Genomic DNA, 22,419 nt, shown 5'->3' on the forward strand with positions numbered 1-22,419 from the left:
TAGCTTTTATATGAAACTTTAAAAGTTATATTTTTCACATGCATCAATACTGTGTTCTTGACCCATTTAATCTTTGCATCAGAAACATTTAATAACAAAATAAGCAATAATATACTCAGAACTAAAGTATTTTGATGAAGTTGAACTTTCCTAAATATTGTTAAATTATATTATGCCTACTTAAGTAAAATATTTTTATTCATTTACGCACATATTTCTAAAGAATATACAGGCATACCTCCAAGATATTTGAGCTCAGTTCTAGACCACTACGATAAAGCGAATATGGCAATAAAGCAAGTCACATGAAGTTTTTGGTTTCCCAGTGCATATAGAAGTTACGTTTACACTCTATTAAGTGTGTAGTCTGTTACACTCTATTAAGTGTGTAGTCTGTTAAGTGTGCAATAGCATTATGTCTTAAAAAAATACATACCTTAATTAAAAATACTTTTAAAAATTAAAATCACTAAAAAATGCTAATCATCACCTGAGCCTTTAATGAGTTGTAATCTTTTTGCTGGTGGAGGGTCTTGCCTCAACGTTGATGGCTGCTGACTGATCAGGGTGGTAGCATCTGAAGGTTGGGGTGGCTGTGGAAACTTCTTAAAATAGGACAACAATGAAGTTAGCCACAGTGATTGAGTCTTCCTTTTACGAACGATTTCTTTGTAGCATGCAATGCTGTTTGATAGCTTTTTACCCATGGTAGAGCTTCTTTAGAAATGGTAGTCAATCCTCTCAAACCTTGCTGCTGCTTTATCAACTAAGTTTATGAAAGATTCTAAATCCTTTGTTGTCATTTCAACAGTCTTCACAGCACCTTCACCAGGATTAGATTCCATCTCAAGAAACCACTTTCTTTCCTCATCCACAGAAGCAAATCCTCATCCATTCAAGTTTTATCATGAGATTGCAGTGATTCAGTCACATCTTCAAGCTCCACTTCTATTTCTAATTCTTTTCCTATTTCTACCACATCTTCAGTGACCTCCTCCACTGAAGTCTTGAACCCCTCCAAGTCATCCATGAGGATTGAATCACCTTCTTTCAAGCTCCTGTTTAATGTTAATATTTTGACCTCTTCCCATGAATCCTGAATGTTCTTAATGGCATCTAGAATGGTGAATCCTCTCCAGAAGGTTTTCAGTTAACTTTGCCCAGATCCATCAGAGGAACCCCTATCTATGGCAGCTGCAAACTTATGAAATGTATTTCTTAAATAATGAGACTTGAAAATCAGAATTACTCCTCATGACCTGCAGAATGAATGTTGTGTCAGCAGGCATGAAAACAACATTAATCTCATTGTACATCTCCATCAGAGCTCTTGGGTGGCCAGGTGCGTTGTCAATGAGCAGTAATATTTTGAAAGGAATTTTTTTTCTGAGCAGTAGGTCTCAACAGTGGGCTTAAAATATTTAGTAAATCATGTTGTAAACAGATAATGCTGTCATCCAGGCTTTGTTGTTCCATTTATTGAGAAAAGGCAGAGTATATTTAGCATAACTCTTAAGGGCCTTAGGCTTTACAGAATAGTAAGTGAGCATTGGCTTCACCTTAAAATCACCAGCTGCATAAGCCCCAAGGAAGAGAGTCAGCCTGTCTTTTGAAGCTTTAGAGCCAGGCATTTTCTTCTCCTTAGATCTGAAAGTCCTTGATGGCATCTTCTTCCAATAGCAGGTTGTTTTGCCTACATTGAAAATTTGTTGTTTAGTGTAGATACCTTCAGTAATGATCTTAGCTAGATCTTCTGGATAGCTTGCTGCAACTTCTATATCAGTAGTTGCTGCTTCACTTTCTACTTTCCTGATATGGAGATGACTTATTTCCTTAAACCTCATGAATCATCCTCTGCTAGCTTCAAACTTTTCTTCTGTAGCTTCCTCACCTCTCTCAACTTTTTTTTTTTTTTTTTGCGGTACGCGGGCCTCTCACTGTTGTGGCCTCTCCCGTTGCGGAGCACAGGCTCCAGACGCGCAGGCTCAGCGGCCATGGCTCACGGGCCCAGCCGCTCCGCGGCACGTGGCATCCTCCCGGACCGGGGCACGAACCCGTGTCCCCTGCATCGGCAGGCGGACTCTCAATCACTGCGCCACCAGGGAAGCCCTCTCTCAACTTTTATAGAATTGAAGAGAGTTGGGGCCTTGCTCTAGATTAGGCTTTGGTTTAAGGGAGTATTATGGCTGGTTTGATCTTCTATCCAGACCACTAAAACTTGCTCCATATCAGCAGTAAGGCTGTTCCGCTTTCTTATCATCCTTTAAGAACTTTTCCTTTGCGTTTGCAACTTGGCTGACTGTTTAGCACAAGAGACCTAGCTTTCAGCCTATCTCAGCTTCCGACTAAGCTTCATCATTTCTAGCTTTTGATTAAGAGTGAGATGTGTGACTCTTCCTTTCACTCGTACACTTAGAGGCTATTGTAGGATTTTTAATGGCCTAATTTCAATAATGTTGTGTCTTAGGGAATAGGGGGTCCTGAGGAGAGGGAGAGAAATATAGGGGAACGGCTGGTTGGTGGAGCAGTCAGAGTACACACATTTATCAGTTAAATTCACTGCCTGGTATGGGTGCAGTTTGTGCTGCCCCAAAACAATTACCATAGTAACATCAAAGATCACTGATCACAGATCACCAATAACAAATATAATCATAATGAAAACCTTTGAAATATTGGGAGAATTTCTGAAATGTGACATAGACACACAGAGTGAGCAAATGTTATTGGAAAAATGGTGCCAATAGTGTTGCTCAATACAGGGTTGCCACAAACCTTCCATTTGTAAAAAAAATGCACTCTCTGCAAAGCCCAATAAAGCGAACCTCAGTAAAACGAAGTCCGCCTGAACGGCACACAGTAAAGTGTGCTTTTAAGTCTCTGCATGTTTCTTACTTCTTATATGATTTTATAAAATATTTAGGAGTGCTTTGGTTTGTTTCTTATTTCCTTGTTTATCATGATTTGGATGTTTCTAGTTTGTTAAAATAAAATGGAAGCTTGCGTGCAAAGCATTACTGCATAATAAGACATCACTCTTCATAGCGACTTTATTCTGGAGGTCAGCACAGTGGATACACTCATGAGATCTCACTTTAATAAGTATCTTTGTAGTTAACTTCAATATTGGCCTTGGGCCTGATGCACTATTTTAATTCTAAAGCACATTTGGGAACGTTACAAGTATCAAGAGACATTTCCATATCCTTATCACACATTCCTCTGTATTTTAAACAGGAAAACTTATTGTACCAGATAAAAAGAATGGTTTGGTTAAATAAAATGAGTACTTCTTAGCCTAGGTTTCAAGAGAAAAGAGGTGAAGACTTGCCATTTATATTGCCGTGCTAGACCATGAGATTTGGAAAGAGAGAGTATATGCGGTAACATTTTATTGAGCTTTGTTCTTTTCCATTTCTCTGCTTATGCCAGATTTCTGATTTGAGTATCATTTACTTGTATGGCTCATGGAATACTGGTAAGATGTAAAGAAAGCTTTTCATTGCTTCCTTGTAAGTTTTTTCAATAGAGAACTAAGGTCTTTGGTTCATGGTGGTTTGTATGCACATAGAGTTTTGCTATGTGCAGGTTTGGGTGCAAGAACCTTGCATAATGTTACATAATATTTTGAAAATGAAAAGGATAGTCATGTATCTAATCCTGGAAAATTATTTGAGCCTGGTGAGTTGCAACACAACTGCCAATAATTATGTAAAGGCTTAGGAAACAAACAATCCAGAAATATATGACAAAGAAAAAAAAGCATCGAATTATCATAATAGAATTTTATGACTTTTTAATGAGCCGACTGTTTGGGAAGTATTATTTTGGCATAGTTTTAAAATGTCCTGATGGATTTTATTACCCAAAATTATAAAAGAACGGATTTCTTTACATAGATACCACATCTTTGCGGATTGTATCTGTAAGTTTATTGACAATGATGCCAAAGAATTTATTTTGCCTATCCTATCTAAGTAGAAAGATAAGTTTTGGCGATAATGACCAATGACATTGAATTTAGAAAATATTTTTGGTATTTGAGTAAATTGGCATGTTCCTTACAAAAGGGGAAACATTTATGTACTTAATTTTATACCTTCAGGTAAACAAAGTAAATAAATTTTACTACTGCAAAGATAATTTAAACATTATAATGTAATTGCTTTATTATTTACTAAATTGTCCCAAATTTGATAAATTGAAACTCAAGCCATAAAAGATAAGGCGGGACTTAGCTGTTATGTAACTTTAAAAAATGTGTTTCTGATGGCGATATAGAGATTAATCTGAAAACATTCTGCTTTACTTAAGATTTTCCATGGTATTTAAATGAAGACTGATGGCATTGGATTTTGCTGCTAATTGGCACCTCCAGCTGAGTTAATATCAGTTTGAATGAGCTTAAGAGGCATAATCAGAGGGAGATGACTGCTCTGCTTAATGTTAGTAAGATTAAAAAAAAATGCAAAAATAGGGAAAAAATAAAGATTACTAACATTAGCAGAAGGTGATAGACTGAACCCTCTCAAGGGAAACACATCTCCATTTAAAAAATCTCATTATCCAAACACAGCCTTAGAATATATTTTCTTCTTTTATCATATGTCTTATAAACCTGTCGTGCATAAAAATGTAGCCAGTGGTAGACAGCTCAATATGTTAAATAATTTAACACTCCCACTACTTCAGAAAGCAAAGGGAGGAGCTGGAGGGAGTGAAATGGAAGGAACCGTATATATATATATATATATATATATATATATATATATATATATATATATATATATATGTATGTAGGAACTATTTTATAGTTTCTAAAATATTTCCATCTTGGTGTATTGTAAATTAACCACAATAAACCAAAAAGTTAAAATGGTGTGTTTTCTTCCTCAGGAATTTATACGTTTGGACTGTTTGCTACAGACATCTTTGTAAATGCTGGACAAGTAGTTACAGGAAATCTGGCTCCACATTTTCTCGCCCTGTGTAAACCCAACTACACGGCACTTGGGTGTCAGCAGTATACGCAGTTCATCAGTGGGGAAGAGGCCTGCACGGGCAACCCGGATCTCATCATGAGAGCAAGGAAAACATTTCCATCCAAAGAAGCGGCTCTCAGTGTCTATGCAGCTATGTATCTGACAGTAAGTAAGAGTTAGAAACCATTCTTAGTTTGTCTTTTTGGTAATTCTCCCAAAGCAGAAATTATTTCTCCCTGCCATAATGGAAGTCACAGTAACAGCTTTCTGCAGGACATTTAATTTATTTTTAATGATAGCTGTTTGTACTGTGAATAAAATTAAGTCAGTTGACTCTCGTGAGATTACGTGTGGATATTTGGTTGTATTAAAAAATATAGCCATTAGCATTTCCATTTGAGAATATGTTTGTCTTTATTATTAAATAGGGCTTAATGGAAACAAATTTGTCCTATAGCAGTTGCCATAAACTTGTAATAGTGCAATTAAGAGAACTACCCAGGCCTCTTAGCCACCTACTCAAGTTCTAATGTACTCTGGTGAAGGTGGGGAAAGAGGCACTCTTCTTCCAGAAAGTTCTTTTGTTATTGGTAACTATATCATCTTAATATCTCAATGAGTGTTTTAATATTTTCTCATAGAACTAACCAAAATGCCCTTAAAAATCATATATATTTTCTTTATTCTTGAGTATTTGCCATCATTTTAGTGGTAGGAGCCAGGCCCTAAGTGCTGCTATCTTAGGACATTTAGGTGGAAGTAAGTGGTCAAAGCTGAATGCATTAATGACAGGCAGGAGTACAAAGAAGGGCAGCCTTGGCAGGCAGCTCTTGACCCCAGTATTTATATCCATCAGTCTTTCCCTCTGTCACCAGAATGTGCCTTGCCAGCTATAACGTTGAACTCCCAAAAGTGTGCTTTGAAGGCTTTTCCATAGCTACAATAAAAAGTGCAGAAAATTTTTCCTTTCGGAGTTCTCCTGTCCAACAATGCCAATAACTACTTCTGATTTCAGCTCATTGATGAGACCTCAGGACCAATTTGAAACCAAATTTGATAATTTCTGATTTCTTGAAAAAACGCAGAATTATTTTTACCTTCAACAAGCTATTTGATTATGGAAATGTTTCTAACGCTCCTGATGCAATCTTGTCAGTTTATCTCTAAAAGAGAGAATATCTGCTGTGACACCTCTACCTGAGATTGGAAATAAAGGTTACTAAAGAAAGGACAAGTTAAGAGAGGAACTATGGCATCATACATAACATTCACGATGGCACGGTAATTTTGGAGGTCATAAGGGTGTGTGCATTTTTTTTGTTGTTGTTTGTTTGTTTTTGCGTTACGCGGGCCTCCCACTGCCGCGGCCTCTCCCCTTGCGGAGCACAGGCTCCGGACACACAGGCTCAGCGGCCATGGCTCACGGGCCCAGCCGCTCCGCGGCACGTGGCATCCTCCCGGACCGGGGCACGAACCCGTGTCCCCTGCATCGGCAGGCAGACTCCCAACCACTGCGCCACCAGGGAAGCCCAGGGTGTGTGCATTTTAACATTTTAAAAGTTTTTAATCCAAGCTAATCTACCACTTTTTTTTTAATTTAATTTTTTAAAAAATATACAGCAGGTTCTTATTAGTCATCCATTTTATACACATCAGTGTATACATGTCAATCCCAATCTCCCAATTCATCCCACCACCACGCCCACCCCCCGCCGCTTTCCCCCCTTGGTGTCCATACGTTTGTTCTCTACATCTGTGTCTCTATTTCTGCCCTGCAAACCAGTTCATCTGTACCGTTTTCCTAGGTCCTGCGTTAGTATATGATATTTGTTTTTCTCTTTCTGACTTGCTTCACTCCATATGACAGTCTCTAGATCCATCCACGTCTCTACAAATGACCCACTTTCATTCCTTTTTATGGCTGAGTAATATTCCATTGTACATATGTACCACATTGTCTTTATCCATTCGTCTGTTGATGGGCATTTAGGTTGCTTCCATGACCTGGCTATTGTAAATAGTGCTGCAATGAACATTGGGGTGCATATGTCTTTTTGAATTATGGTTTTCTCAGGGGATATGCCCAGTAGTGGGATTGCTGGGTCATATGGTAATTGTATTTTTAGTTTTTTAAGGAACTTCCATACTGTTCTCCATAGTGGCTGTATCAATTTACATTCCCTCCAACAGTGCAAGAGGGTTCCCTTTTCTCTTCACCCTCTCCAGCATTTGTTGTTTGTAGATTTTCTGATGATGCCCATTCTAACCGGTGTGAGGTGATACCTCATTGTAGTTTTGATTGGCACTTCTTTAATAATTATTGATGTTGAGCAGCTTTTCATGTGCTCCTTGGCCATCTGTATGTCCTCTTTGGAGAAATGTCTATTTATGTCTTCTGCCCATTTTTTGATTGGGTTGTTTGTTTTTTTAATATTGAGCTGCATGTGCTGTTTATATGTTTTGGAGATTAATCCTTTGTTGATTCATTTGCAAATATTTTCTCACATTCTGAGCATTGTCTTTTTGTCTTGTTTATGGTTTCCTTTGCTGTGAAAAAGCTTTTAGGTATCATTAGGTTCCATTTGTTTATTTTTGTTTTTATTTCTATTACTCTAGGAGGTGGATCAAAAACATATTGCTGTGATTTATGTCAAAGAGTGTTCTTCCTGTGTTTCCCTCCAAGAGTTTTATAGTGTCTGGTCTTACATTTAGGTCTCTAATCCATTTTGAGTTTATTTTAGTGTATGGTGTGAGGGAGTGTTGTAATTTCATTCTTTTACATGTACCTGTCTAGTTTTCCCAGCACCACTGGGAAAAGAGACCATCTTTTCTCCGTTGTATATCCTTGCCTCCTTTGTCATAGATTAGTTGACATAGGTGCATGGGTTTATCTCCGCACTTTCTATCCTGTTCCACTGATCTATATTTCTGTTTTTGTGCCAGTACCATATTGTCTTGATTACTGTAGCTTTGTAGTATAGTCTCAAGTCAGGGAGTCTGATTCCTCCACCTCTGTTTTTTCCCTCAGGGCTGCTTTGGCTATTTGGGGTCTTTTGTGTCTCCATACAAATTTTAAGACTTTCTATTCTACTTCTGTAAAAAATGGCACTGGTAAGTTCATAGGGATTGAATTGAATCTGTAGATTGCTTTGGGTAGTATAATCATTTTCACAATATTGATTCTTCCAATCCAAGAACATGGTATATCTCTCCATCTGTTGGTATCATCTTTAATTTCTTTCATCAGTGTCTTATAGTTTTCTGCATACAGGTCATTTGTCTCCCTAGGTAGGTTTGTTCCTAGGTATTTTATTATTTTTGTTGCAATGGTAAATGGGAGTGTTTCCTTAATTTCTCATCATTAGTGTATAGAAAAGCAAGATATTTCTGTGCATTAATTTTGTATCCTGCAACTTTACCAAATTCATCGATTAGCTCTAGTAGTTTTCTGGTGGCATTTTTAGGGTTCTCTATGTATAGTATCATGTCATCTGCAAACAGTGACAGTTTTACTTCTTCTTTTCTAATTTGTATTCCTTTTATTGTTTTTTCTTCTCTGATTGCCGTGGCTAGGACTTCCAAAGCTATGTTGAATAATTGTGGTGAGACATCCTTGTCTTGTTCCTGATCTTAGAGGAAATGCTTTCAGTTTTTCACCATTGAGAATGATGTTTGCTGTGGGTTTGTTATATATGGCCTTTATTATGTTGAGGTAGGTTCCCTCTCTGCCCACTTTCTGGAGAGTTATTATCATAAATGGGTGTTGAATTTTGTCAAAATCTTTTTCTGCAACTATTGAGATGATCAGATGGTTTTCATTCTTCAATTTGGTAATATCATGTATCACATTGATTGATTTGCATATATTGAAGAATCCTTGCATCCCTGGGATAAATCCCACTTGATCATTGTGTGTGATCCTTTTAATGTGTTGTTGGATTCTGTTTGCTAGTATTTTGTTGAGGATTTTTGCATCTATATTCATCAGTGATATTGGTCTGTAATTTCATTTTTTTGTAGTATCTTTGTCTGGTTTTGGTATCAGGGTGATGGTGGCGTCATAGAATGAGTTTGGGAGTGTTCTTTACTCTGCAATTTTATGGAAGAGTTTGAGAAGGATGGGTGTTATCTCTTCTCTAAATGTTTAATAGAATTCAACCGTGAAGCCATCTGGTCCTGGACTTTTGTTTGTTGGAAGATTTTTAATCACTGTTTCCGTTTCATTACTTATGATTGGTCTGTTCATATTTTCTATTTCTTCCTGGTTCAGTCTTGGAAGGTTATACCTTTCTAAGAATTTGTCTGTTTCTTCCAGGTTGTCCATTTTATTGGCATAGAGTCGCTTGTAGTAGTCTCAGGGTGGTTTGTATTTCTGCAGTGTGTGTTGTAACTTCTTCTTTTTCATTTCTAATTTTATTGATTTGAGTCTTCTCCCTCTTTTTCTTAATGCATCTGGCTAATGGTTTCTCAATTTTGTTTATCTTCTCAAAGAACCAGCTTTTAGTTTTATTGATCTTTGCTATTGTTTTCTTTGTTTCTATTTCATTTATTTCTGCTCTGATCTTTATGATTTCTTTCCTTTTGCTAACTTTGGGTTTTGTTTGTTCTTCGTTCTCTAGTTCCTTTAGGTGTAAGGTTAGATTGTTTATTTGAGATTTTTCTTGTTTCTTGAGGTAGGCTTGCATTACTATAAACTTCCCTCTTAGAACTGCTTTTGCTGCATCCCATAGGTTTTGGATCATCATGTTTTCATTGTAATTTGTCTCTAGGTATTTTTTGATTTCCTCTGATTTCTTCAGTGATCTCTTGGTTATTTAGTAACGTATTGTTTAGCCTCCATGTGTTTGTGTTTTTTAACTTTTTTTCCCTGTAATTGATTTCTAATCTTATTGTGGTCAGAAAACATGCTTGATATGATTTCAATTTTCTTAAATTTAGTGCCGTTTGATTTGTGACCCAAGATGTGATCTATCCTGGAGAATGTTCCATGAAGAAAGTGTAATCTGCTGTTTTTGGGTGGAATGTCCTATAAATATCAATTAAATCTAGCTGGTCTATTGTGTCATTTATAGCTTGTGTTTCCTTATTAATTTTCTGTTTCGATGATCTGTCCATTGGTGTAAATGAGGTGTTAAAGTCTCCCACTATTATTGTGTTACTATCAATTTCCTCTTTTATAGCTGTTAGCAGTTGCCTTATGTATTGAGGTGCTCCTGTGTTGGGTGCATATATATTTACAATTGTTATATCTTCTTTTTGGATTGATCCCTTGATCATTATGTAGTGTCCTTCCTTGTCTCTTGTAACATTCTTTATTTTAAAGTCTATTTTATCTGATATGAGTATTGCTACTCCAGCTTTCTTTTGATTTCCATTTGCATGGAATATCTTTTTCCATCCCCTCACTTTCAGTCTGTATGTGTCCCTAGGTCTGAAGTGGGTCTCTTGTAGACAGCATATATATGGGTTTAGTTTCTGTATTCATTCAGTCAGCCTGTGTCTTTTTGTTGGAGCATTTAATCCATTCACGTTTAAGGTAATTATCACTATATATGTTCCTATGACCATTTTCTTAATTGTTCTGAGTTTTTTTGTAGGTCCTATTCTGCTCTTGTGTTTCCCACTGAGAGAAGTTCCTTTAGCATTTGTTGGAGAGCTCATTTGGTGGTGCTGAATTCTCTTAGCTTTTACTTGTCAGTAAAGCTTTTGATTTCTCCGTCAAATCTGGATGAGATTCTTGCTGGGTAGAGTAATCTTGGTTGTAGGTTTTTCCCTTTCATCACTTTAAATATGTCCTGCCACTCCCTTCTGGCTTGTATAGTTTCTGCTGAGAAATCAGCTGTTAACCTTATGGGAGTTCCCTTGTTTGTTATTTGTCATTTTTCCCTTGTTGCTTTCAATAATTTTTCTTTCTTTTTAATTTTTGTCTGTTAGATTACTATGTGTCTTGGTATGTTTCTCCTTGGGTTTATCCTGCCTGGGACTCTCTGCGCTTCCTGGACTTGGCTAACTATTTCCTTTCCCGTGTCAAGGAAGTTTTCGTCTATAATCTCTTCAAATATTTTCTGGGGTCCTTTCTCTCTGTCTTCTCCTTCTGGGACCCCTATAAGGCAAATGTTGTTGCGTTTAATGTTGTCTCAGTGGTCTCTTAGGCTGTCTTCATTTCTTTTTATTATTTTTTCTTTATTCTGTTCCACAGCAGTGAATTCCACCATTCTGTCTTCCAGGTCACTTATCCGTTCTTCTGCCTCAGTTATTCTGCTATTGATTCCTTCTAGGAATCAATTTCAATTATTGTATTTCAATTATTGTATTGTTCATCTCTGTTTGTTTGTTCTTTAATTCTTCTAGGTGTTTGTTCTTTAATTCTTCTAGGTCTTTGTTAAACACTTTTTGTATCTTCTCAATATTTGCCTCCATTCTTTTTCTGAGGTCCTGGATCATCTTCACTATCATTATTCTGAATTGTTTTTCTGGAAGATTGCCTATCTCCACTTCATTCAGTTGTTTTTCTGAGATCTTATCTTGTTCCTCCATCTGATACATCGCCCTCTGCCTTTTCATTTTGTCTATCTTTCTGTGAATGTGGTTTTTGTTCCACAGGCTGCAGGATTGAGGCTATGTAAGAGGCTTGTGCAAGTTTCCTGATGGGAGGGACTGGTGGTGGGAAGAGCTGGGTGTTGCTCTGGTGGGCAGAACTAAGTAAAACTTTAATCTGCTTGTCTGCTGATGGGTGGGGCTGGGTTCCCTCCCTTTTGGTTGTTTGGCCTGAGGCGGCCCAGCACTGGAGCCTATCCTGCTCTTTGGTGGGGCTAATGGCCGACTCTGGGAGGGCTCACGCCAAGGAGTACTTCCCAGAACTTCTGCTGCCAGTGTCCTTGTCCTCATGGTGCGACACAGCCACCCCCCGCCTCTGCAGGATACCCTCCAACACTGGAAGGTAGGTCTGGTTCAGTCTCCTATGGGGTCACTGCTTCTTCTCCTGGGTCCCGATGCACACACTACTTTTGTGTGTGCCCTCCAAGAGTGGAGTCTCCCACTGGAGACTGGAGTTTCCCCCAGTCCTGTCGAAGTCCTGCAATCAAATCCCAGTAGCCTTCAAGGTCTGATTCTCTAGGAATTCCTCCTCCTGTTGCCGGACGCCCAGGTTGGGAAGCCTGACGTGGGGCTCAGAACCTTCATTCCAGTGAGTGGACTTCTGTGGTAAAAGTGTTCTCCAGTTTGTGAGTCACCCACCCAGCAGTTATGGGATTTGATTTTATTGTGATTACACCTCTCCTGCCACCTCATTGTGGCTTCTCCTTTGTCTTTGGATGTGGGTATCTTTTTTGGTGAGTTCCAGTGTCTTCCTGTTGATGACTGTTCAGCAGTTAGTTGTGATTACGGTGCTCTAGCAAGAGGGAGTGAGAACACGTCCTTCTACTCCGCCATCTTGAACCAATCTCCTCTTTATTACTTTTCACTACCTGGACTTTTAAAAAAATCCCATCAAGAAAATTTTTATAGAGTTAAGGATCAAATCTCATCCTATCCATTTTCTCTTCTGACTTCTGTACAATTTTCCAGTTACAGTTTCCTTCTTACGCTCACTCTGCTCCCAACTGTGTTCCTCTAATTTCTCCTGATTTCCACTACACACTTGAAGGTGTGTAGACTTTATATGAAATCTAAGCTATGCGTATTCTTTCCTATTCACTAAATTGCTTGACTGCGTGTTCCACCTCTCCTAGAATATGGAACATTCAGCCTTAATATGAAGATTTAAAACTTGAGTGAATCAGGAGCCATAAAGTACTTTTCACTCATTGTCATCACATCTAAATCTGATGTTTGTATTTGTATCTGGGTATGAGTTGTAAATGTATCTGCATATACACATGTGATCAAGCCAATGACTTTAGACAAATTTTAGAATACTCTCTGACCCCAAATACTGTGACATGGTTATCTTAGCACTGATATAGATGTTAGATTTTACTGTGTAATCAGGGTGTGCCAATGGTGGTGAATGTGTTAGTATAGTGAGATACTTGGTCTTTTTATTCTGCCAAAATGGTGTGTCTGCTGGCATTTGTTTTAGCAACTTCTTTTTTTTTTTTTTTAGCAACTTACTTAAAGACATTTATTTAAACTGCTTCTGAATTATAAGCCATACTGTTCTAATCTGTAATAAACCTTTGGAGATGTTTTAATAATAATAATTATTATTATTAGCAAACATTTATTGAGCATTTGCTATATGCCAGGCATGAGTGCTTTACTTTTACTAATTTATTTAATACATTACTAGTTCTTATTTATGTGTTTTAAAATTTGTTCTTTATTTATCATTATTATTATTGTAATAACTGATTATTTGTATTAATTTATTGAATCCTCATAACAACTTCATGAAGTATATAATATTATTATGCACATTTTACAGATGAGGACACTCAGAAGGTGAAGTAACTTGCCCGGATCCATAGAACCACACTTTTTCCTGGCTACAATGATTCTAAATGTTCCAGAGAGGGAATCATTAAATCATATTAGCCCTAATGTGTGTGTGGTTAGCTGAGTTCCCTCCTGGTCCTACATAATTTCAGCATACATAAAAGTTAAAACCAAAGGTTCAGATGGTAGATATGTTTAGAGAAAAAAATTAATAACACTCCAGCATTCAGAATTCTTCTATCGTTAAACAGTGATTCAGACTAAAAGTCAGCATTCCTGCTTGTAATTACATTGAAGGGTACCGCTGTCTTTTTAACAATAGATTCTGTTCTCTGCTAACTGCTTTTCTCTCTTCTCCACCACCCCTTTGTGTGTGTAAGTGTGGGCGGCTGCCATGGCAACTCTGAATATAACTCCTACTGCAGATGGAGGGAGTAGTCAGGATTTGCTGTTCTGTTTGAACCTGTACATATATTTCTTCCCAGCTTCACTGGAGACACCTTGGGGAAACTATATAAGAGAAATGTTGGGGTGTTTCAAATTAATACAGTCTCATGAAACACTTGCCAGAATTTTGACGTGTAGGTAAATAGGGGAAGACAGCCATATACTCAATATTCTCTGTGGAAATAGGCTTATTTCTATATTTAGGGAGAGAGATTTGTTTAATGTGGTGAAGGTGTTATAAATGTATGTAAACACATAAATAAAAATAAATGAGCCCTAGGAGGAACTATGTGAATAAGAACTGAAGAATATTTTCCTGCTGCTTCTCTTTGTGGATTAGTAAATAAAATTAAGGAACTTGAACTCTCCCTTAGCATCTGACTTTAATTAAGGCTTTGGAGATAATTTGGTCACAGAGTTGTTCTCTTTTGCTTTACTGAGAACTTTCAGGAAAAAAGAAAATCCTATGCCTAGCTTTGCAAATGCTGTCGGTTTCCCAGGAAAAAATTCTAAAGGTTATTTAACCCTCAACCATTACATTTATAATTCAGTGTTAAGTTGCATTAGAATAATATTTAAATTTAGCTGTGTGGTATTCCTTTTCATATAAAATGGATAAAGCTTTTTTTGATTAAAGTCAAATGAACTCCAGAGTTGAGAACGAGACATAATATTTGGTGACTTTCCAGTTAACCTCATAAACCATTGAAAGAAAAAGTCGTAGAATGGTCTCTTTAGGTCACTTCCAATTCTGGCCTTAGATTTTCTGAAAATCTTTTTTTTTTTTTTTTGCGGTACGCGGGCCTCTCACTGTTGTGGCCTCTCCCGTTGCAGAGCACAGGCTCCGGACGCGCAGGCCCAGCGGCCACGGCTCGCCCGCCCAGCCGCTCCGCGGTATGTGGAATCTTCCCGGACCGGGGCACGAACCCGCATTCCCTGCATCAGCAGGCGGACTCTCAACCACTGCGCCACCAGGGAAGCCCTGAAAATCTTTTTTAAAAATGGGAAGGGTCAGCTACATTTATTGAATATTAGTCTTTTCCCACTGTCTGTTGCCACGTAACAAACCACCCTTAACCTCAAAACAAGAATTTATTATCCTCAGGACTCTGTAGGCTGACCTGTGGTTTTCTTGGTAGTCAATCCTCTTTGCTTCTCTCGTGGGTGGCATTCAGCTGACCAGTCAGCTGGGGGTGGACTGAGCTGGGACAGCCCCAATAGCTGGGCTCTCTCATTCTCAAGAGGCCTTTCTCACAGGTTGTTTTCCCTGACAGAATCTTAGAGCAGCCTACCAAAAGGGCAGAGGTCCAAGCTGTAAGGCATCCTGAGGCATAGGTTCCAAAACTTGTTCAACATCCCCATCTCTGTATTCTCTTGATCCAATCACATCACAAGGCCAGCCCAGATTGATGGGGATGGAGAAACAGTCTCCACCTAGAGATGGGAGGCACAGCAAAGTCAGATTATAAAGAGTGAATATGCTGGGAAAGGAGGAATTTGTGGACATTAAACAATTTACTACAGTCTTTTCCCAGAATATTAGTAGAAAGCTCTAAAATATCATTTTCTTCTCTTCTTCCTCCTCGTTGTCGACAGATCATTCGTATCATCCTACTGTCACTTCCCACATGGCCATCTTTTATAATAAGTTCACAAGGTCCCACGTGCAGCAATGACTGCTTGCAGGCTGCCAAGACCAGAGTTAAATAAACACAGCCCACTGGTGTGTCTGCCCCTCCTTTTGTGATGTTTTACCTAATTCTGCACAGGGGCACGAGCAGGGCTTCATTCTGGGGTACAGGAACTTGGCGGAGCATGCCTATTACTTGCAGCAGTTGGCTCCATGAGACTGACTGGTCGGGGACTGTGTTTGGAGAAGAAGGGTTGGGGTGGGTAAAAAGAAAAGCTCTGGGCTGCCTTCGCAAATTGGTCTTCACTGGCTGGTGAGACCTGGCTGCCCTCAGAAAGCCATTCCTCTAAATCTTCTCTGCTCAGGAGTCATTTAACACTGAAATGTGTAAGGTCCCTGTGCTCTAGATTTCAAATGAGCAAATTTTATTCTACTAGATAATATATCAAAAAGTATTTACTGAGCACCCACTCATAATGTGGCTGCTGTGCTATTACTTGACTACCTGTGCCACAACCACTGATATTAGCCGGCTGACGGTTCTGCTGTCCGCCTTCAGCTATGTGTTATTGGTAACAGGTGGGGAAGGTACGAAAGGTATCCGCAAAGTACCCATGGGGTTCCAGTATTTTCACTACCATAGACCCCTTTTGTAGTTTATCTTTCCCCTCCCCCCCACTCCTCCATGAACTCCATGTCTTTAAGTTTTCTATTAACACATTAACACTTTTCCTTCTCGCAACTTAGGCCCAGATATTAAACAATGGTCCATAATAATAAAACTATAATATGCTGCTTTGAAACTGCACAATACAGTTATTAAAACTGCACACATACAATTATTAAATAACAAGCAGTAAATGATTAAAGACACATGGATACTCTGCCTCTTCACCTTAATTTTACCTGGCTTCTGTAAGTGACACTTATATCTGGGTATTCGGTGATTGACCTGTGGCTTTGTAGTGGCATCTGGTTTTCTGGTCACATCACAAAAATTCCTGTGCATTCCACAACATATGAGAACCACTCAGCAGCATGAGATCACCAGTGTCGCCAACTGACTTAATATAGTTCCAGCCAAAAGCAAAGAGTTACTGACATTTTACTTAGTGCGTGTGGGCTTATTATGGGTAAATATACTGTTCTGTTAGGTTCGTTGAAATATTGAAAAATATGTCGTGGCATTCCATTCATACATCTGGGGTTTCTTAGGTGTTAGCAAACTCCAGCTTGGGGATTGCTGGCAGCACTTGCACATTCTAATTAGGAAAAGGGGACTTACTATCATTGGGCAATATAATATAAGATAGCCAGGGCTGCATTATGACTTTTGGAGGCCCTAGGCACTTACATGTGCCTTCATAGGCCCCTTCTGCCATTGAAACAAAATGACCTCAGTACTATAAAAACAAATTTGTAAATAATATACATTCAACATTTTCTTTAATATTCACTTTTTCCTTCTGATTTTAAAAGATATTAAGACAGTTTCATGGGTCCCTAGAAGTATCATGGGCCCTAGAAGTATCACTGTGCCTACTGGAGAAGTTTGTCCTGAGGATGGTACCTAATAAAGCTCTAAGTGATATATGATTGTTAGTGTAGCAGGTAATGACAGTGGGAGCCACTGAGTGTCCAGGAGGGAAGAGATTACTTCTGACAAGCACCATGGGGAGAGCTTCAGAAGTAAGTGGTCCTTGGGATGGGTCTTGGGAGATGAATATGATTTGAATAGGTAAAGAAGAGGCATTCCAGGTAAGGGGACAGGGAGAGCAAAGGCCAGGAGCAAGAAACAGCAGACACAATTAGGATGGACTAAGGTGGGGAAGCTCACATTAGGAGTATATGGTGTGTGTGTGTGTTGTGGGGGGATTGTGAGGTTTAAGGATTAGCAGGAATAAATAAATCAGAAAGACCTTGTAAACCAATCTGAGGCCATATGCTTGAGTTAATAAGCAATACAGAGTAAAATAACGTTGCAGAAGCAGTTCTTTAGAATGATTTTATTTACTTCAGTTTCATTAAATATATTTTGAGTACTTAGAATGCATCCAGCCTGTACCTACTGATATCAACTCCTCCTGAAGTTTAAAATGGCCTGATAGAGACTAAAGAGGGAGTTAAAAAGGAAAGAAGCTAAACGCTTAGGGAATATTTTAAGGTTGTCAATCTCAGACATGAAACGATAGGGATTTAAATTCAGCTGGTTTCCTTAAGATTGAAAGCCCTAGTGCTGAGGAGACCAGAGTCAGACGATATGAAATGTATAGATTCAAGCAGCTGAGGGATCCCTAAGCAGTTTCTCTTAGAGCACAGGAATAGGAGTCAGACCTAGACCTAGAGCCAATGCTCTGCTGTGCACCTCAGGGTTTATACACCGCCACCAGATTACTTAGGTGCTATGGCTAAACGGAGCCAAGTCCCTGGGCCCAATTTTTGTATTTCATACTGTTTCTGTATTCCATCCTCCTGTTCCCCAGCTTCCATTTGTTAAAAAGTAACTGTCTAGCATCATACGAACTACTCTCTATGCCTTAATCTTCACAATGGCTGGAATGAGTTTGGCTGTCTTCATTTTAAAGGTAACAAAGCTGAGGATACAAGAGGCTAATTAACGTGATTAAAGGTATTCAGCTAGTTTTTGTTAGAGCTGGTACTGTGACCCAGGTCGGTGTGACTCCAAAGCCAGTATTTGGTCTCTTATATTGCACAACCTCCTGAGATGTGCCCCAGTGAACAGAAGGCAGCTACATTCTGAGTTATCTTCAGAGTCCAGTACCTTACATATAGTAGGTGAAGAAAACTACTTAGTTGATTTTAATTGAAATGTTCCACAATATGAATTAGGAAGGTTGTCAAAAAAGTATGCATTCCATAAGTTCCTGTTTTGTGTCCTATTTTCCAGGCAGCCAGGTAGCTCAAACACTAAAAGTTACACAAATGGTCATTATTACTGGACTTTAATTGTACTTTGATTTTAAGCGAATACGTATTTTATTCTTATGAACCTTAATTTTGAATATCTGTGTTCTGCACATTGTTTGAGATGTTAAAAGAACTTCAATTGCTTTTAAAATGACAATTTCTAAGTTATCTTCAACTTCTTTACAATGTACAATAATTGGCGACATAATAACCTAACTACCACTGGCCATGCTTAATGCTGATTAGGCCTCTGTGGTAGGCAATATTACTTTGATGTTATGGGCCAGAACTGTATTCATAAGTGTGGAATGTGTCTTCCCAAGGCTCCAGTGTGCTAACCACCTCTTGTTTATCTTGCCTGATCAGAATGATGTCTTGGATGTAAGGATCAGTATGGTGGTCTGTGAGATGTTCAGAATGTCCACCTCACTTCAGACTATGATGTGGCAAAGAGTAGGAGAGTTAACATAGCACTGACATAAACTGTGATGTAAGGAGTTGCTCGTTCCATGTGAATGTGAACCGTTTCTCATCCTCTTTCTTGAATGAGATAGAAAAGAACACATTTAACAAATCAATGGTCACCACTACTTGGTTGAAGATTCAGTAGTCTACATTCATTCTCCAGGATCTGTCCAGACCGGTGAATTAAATAGAGACGAGGAGACCTACCACCCCTGCATTCTTAAGATCCTAATCGGTGGCATTAAATCCTCACCATCTTCCCTTTCCTAATGCAATATTATTTTTTATTTATTATCTTGGCAGGACTGGGAGAATATAGTTTCATAAGCTTCCAACTGAATTACCCAATACTCCAACTGCCCAGGGGAAAATGACCACTAGGTGTGCTCTCAGACCTAGTACATCCACTGTGAGCCACTTTGGCCTGGACTCATTTATTTAGTCCCTATGTGACCCTACTCTACCATGAGGCCATGATGATGTTAATTCAGGTGTCCAGGTAACAATGTCCATTGGGATCCTATGTCCAATAGTCCTCAAAATATCTGGATATTCTCTTTTCCCTAGTGTAGTCACCTGAATGCATGGTCACAGGTCCTTCTGGGGCAGGACTGGGAAAATCATTACAATGTATACTTTCTATAGTTTTGGAGGTCCTTCCCTCTGGAGACCAGCTGCCTCTTCAGTCAGTGAGTTTGATTCAGGTCTAATAACTGCACAAAGGAGTAAAAGTTTTTATTGCAGCATCCACTCTCAGCTCTGCATTCTTGCTTTCTTGTGATTATATATTAAGTAGTCTCATTGGCTCCCCATCTGTTTTGCCCCTAGGGAAGACTATGAGCTATAAATCATCTTTGAAACTTGCTGCTGGTCAAGTCTGCTTGGCTGTCACTCAGGCCTTCTGCATTATTATGATAATTGAGACACTCCCTCCCACCCCACCCCTCTTCTGATGGTTAAGCACCCATAATGATAATTGGCTTCTCTTTCTTCAGGCTCTCATCATCTGCATAGATATCAAGGAACCCAGCTCTGTGATAGGCTCTCCTACCATCAACCCTGGCCTGCACAGGAGAAGCGCCACTGAACTTCTGTATCACGCTGGTGCCCCTCCCACTTAGCACACTCCTGATGCCTCAAGGAATAGCTCCTAGGTCCTCCCATGGTACACAATACTCTGGTGCGCCTTTGAGATCATGTTGTATGTCCATTCCAGCAGCACCCACTTCTCTGAGACTTTTCATTTGTTCCCCCACCAACTGCCAAGGCAATTCAGGCATGCCAGCTTCATTAAGAGAAAGGAACCATTTGCTCTAGGCTTTCAGGAGCCAGCCCAGCAAGGTGCTTGTACTGTCCCCTGGGGCCTTGCAAGAGTGTTAAATCCTACATCCCCAGGGAAAGTGTCCTGGTATCAACAAACACTCCCTTACCGTGTTTCGGTTTCATCTTCCTTGATAAAGCCCCCTCAAAATCCAGCCCTGTAGGTCTGTCCTGGCTCCAGCCAGTGTGTACTGGCTAATTCTTGCAGCTCTTTGGGAGTGAAATCTATCTGCTTCTCATCAGGTTCATCACATCCTGGGCAACTGAGTCCTAGTTATTTGCCTGGCAGCCAGGAGGGGAGGTGGGGGCAGATCATGAGGGGTCCCCTGGTGCACTGGGGGACAGAGACTTCTCATTCCGCCACAATCATGTGTCCTGGTATGGGTGGACTGGGGGAGTACCAGCACTTTGTAGGTAGAGGTGGGCCGATTCTGAAGGCTCCGAGGGTTTAGAGGAGTCTTCGTGAACCAAAGTCTTCAGGCACATCCAGCCAGATGTCCCCATCCTTTGTGTTAAGGTCTTAGATTTTCCAAACCAGGGTCCTGACCTTGGCACAATAGACCTGCCTTAGCTGAGCACTCAGTCATCTTTGAAGGCCCCCTGACTCTTAGCTAGTAAGTCGTAAATTAGGCCTTCAGCTTTTTCTACCCTCTCACTGCAGAATAAACAGCCTCTTTCTAAGTTACCAAAGAGGCTCTCTGGCCGACACACTCAGTTTTCATTTGTTTGTTAACTACCCTCAGCTTTTCATTTTCTCTGTGTAGGGCACCAACACGACTTAATAAGAGTCAGCCAGTTTTATTATCCCTGAAGGCAGCGTTTCCCCAATTTCTCAACTGGATCATCAACCTGGTTAGCATCTTCCTCCCACCTAGTGTGACCAACTATCAGACTTCAGACTTTCAGTGGTAAAATCGGGAAAGTTTGTGTAAACCAGGATGAATTGGTTACCCTACTCCTACCGGAGCATTCTCCCAAGCCACTACTGATGGCTTTTAGCAATTGCATTGCTATCTGGCAGACTGTCTGTGCCTCACACACCACATAGAATTGGGTCCTTATTTCCAGCCAGGATTTGTTCCCAAACCCTGTCTTACCACCTGCTTTCTTAGACCAGCCCTGGTACCAACTCCATTAGTTAGGATCCTCCAAGAAGTGGACGAGATTTATTAGCAGCTTGGAGGGGAGGCAGTCCTTTCAAAAGTTAGAGGAAAGTAGCAAGGTTGGATAGGGAGAGTCTCAGCCAGTCTTGAGCAGAGGTGGTCCATTAGAAGAGCCCCACATTGGGCATAAATGGCCAAGCCTTAGGTCCCCTGCCATTCTTAGTTGCTGGTGGGGGTCTGGCCAGGAAGATTGTGGCCTCTTTTCAAACACTGTGGAGAATCCAAATGCTTTACAGGTGGAGATTCTCAGCTCACTGCTCTCCTAACAGCAAAAGAGCTTGATCTTTTCTGAGGGGAGATCAGAGCAACTTACCTCTGTGGCTGCCACACAGCTTTCATCTAGTTCTAACTCAGAGAGGATCTAATAAGATAAGGGCTTAGTAGTGTGATGTATTATCTTCTGTGATCCTCCCTGTGTCAAATATATTTGCATTTGAATTGCCTTAATGTATAGGAAAAAAATGATAACACGGTAATTTCAGTCATCAAGCTCCTCCTAAACTGACGATATAGTTTAAATCCAGATTTCCTGTCACATCCTCCACTGTATTACAAAAGACATCACCTTTTCCTATGAACACAGTCTGCTTTGAGCCTTTCGTTTGTTTACGCCATGTAAAGAAAATCTTGGAAGAACAAAGGACTTCAAATAACAAATAGAAATTCTTTTATAATAATATAGAAATTTAGAGTATAAAAATAATTATTACTGAGCGCTCACTGTGCGAAGCGTTTTACATACAGTTTATTTACTGCTTCCTCTCCTTCCTCAAACATATTAATCAGGCCTCTTTCTATATATAGGGATGTGTGCCATTAGCTACGTACAATGGAGGGAAATATGATTTCCTTAGACATGCTAAAGTTTCCACCACCAAAAAATAAAACCAGCAATCACACAGAAACCATCCATTAATTTGAACTACCATCCCATTTCTGAAAGAAGCTTCTAGAAAGACTAGTTTATACTTCCTCACCTTCTAAACTAGTTACAGTGTGGGTTTTGTCCTTCTCCACCCCGCATACACTCTACCTACCTCCACCAGAG

The 22,419-nt window shown here is 39.5% G+C and overlaps 1 protein-coding gene across 2 annotated transcripts in view; it reads left to right on the forward strand.

Annotated features, from left to right (window-relative positions):
- Nucleotides 1-22,419, forward strand: part of PLPPR5 (phospholipid phosphatase related 5) — a 127,954-nt gene that overhangs the window by 42,223 nt on the left and 63,312 nt on the right. For both annotated transcript variants that reach the window (XM_004263066.4, XM_049714806.1), the window contains exon 3: nucleotides 4,897-5,147. In XM_004263066.4, coding sequence (XP_004263114.1) covers nucleotides 4,897-5,147 — 251 coding nt within the window. The remainder of the gene's footprint in view (nucleotides 1-4,896; nucleotides 5,148-22,419) is intronic.

The sequence above is a fragment of the Orcinus orca genome, chromosome 1 (assembly GCF_937001465.1).
Source record: "Orcinus orca chromosome 1, mOrcOrc1.1, whole genome shotgun sequence".
Taxonomy (NCBI): Eukaryota; Metazoa; Chordata; class Mammalia; order Artiodactyla; family Delphinidae; genus Orcinus; species Orcinus orca.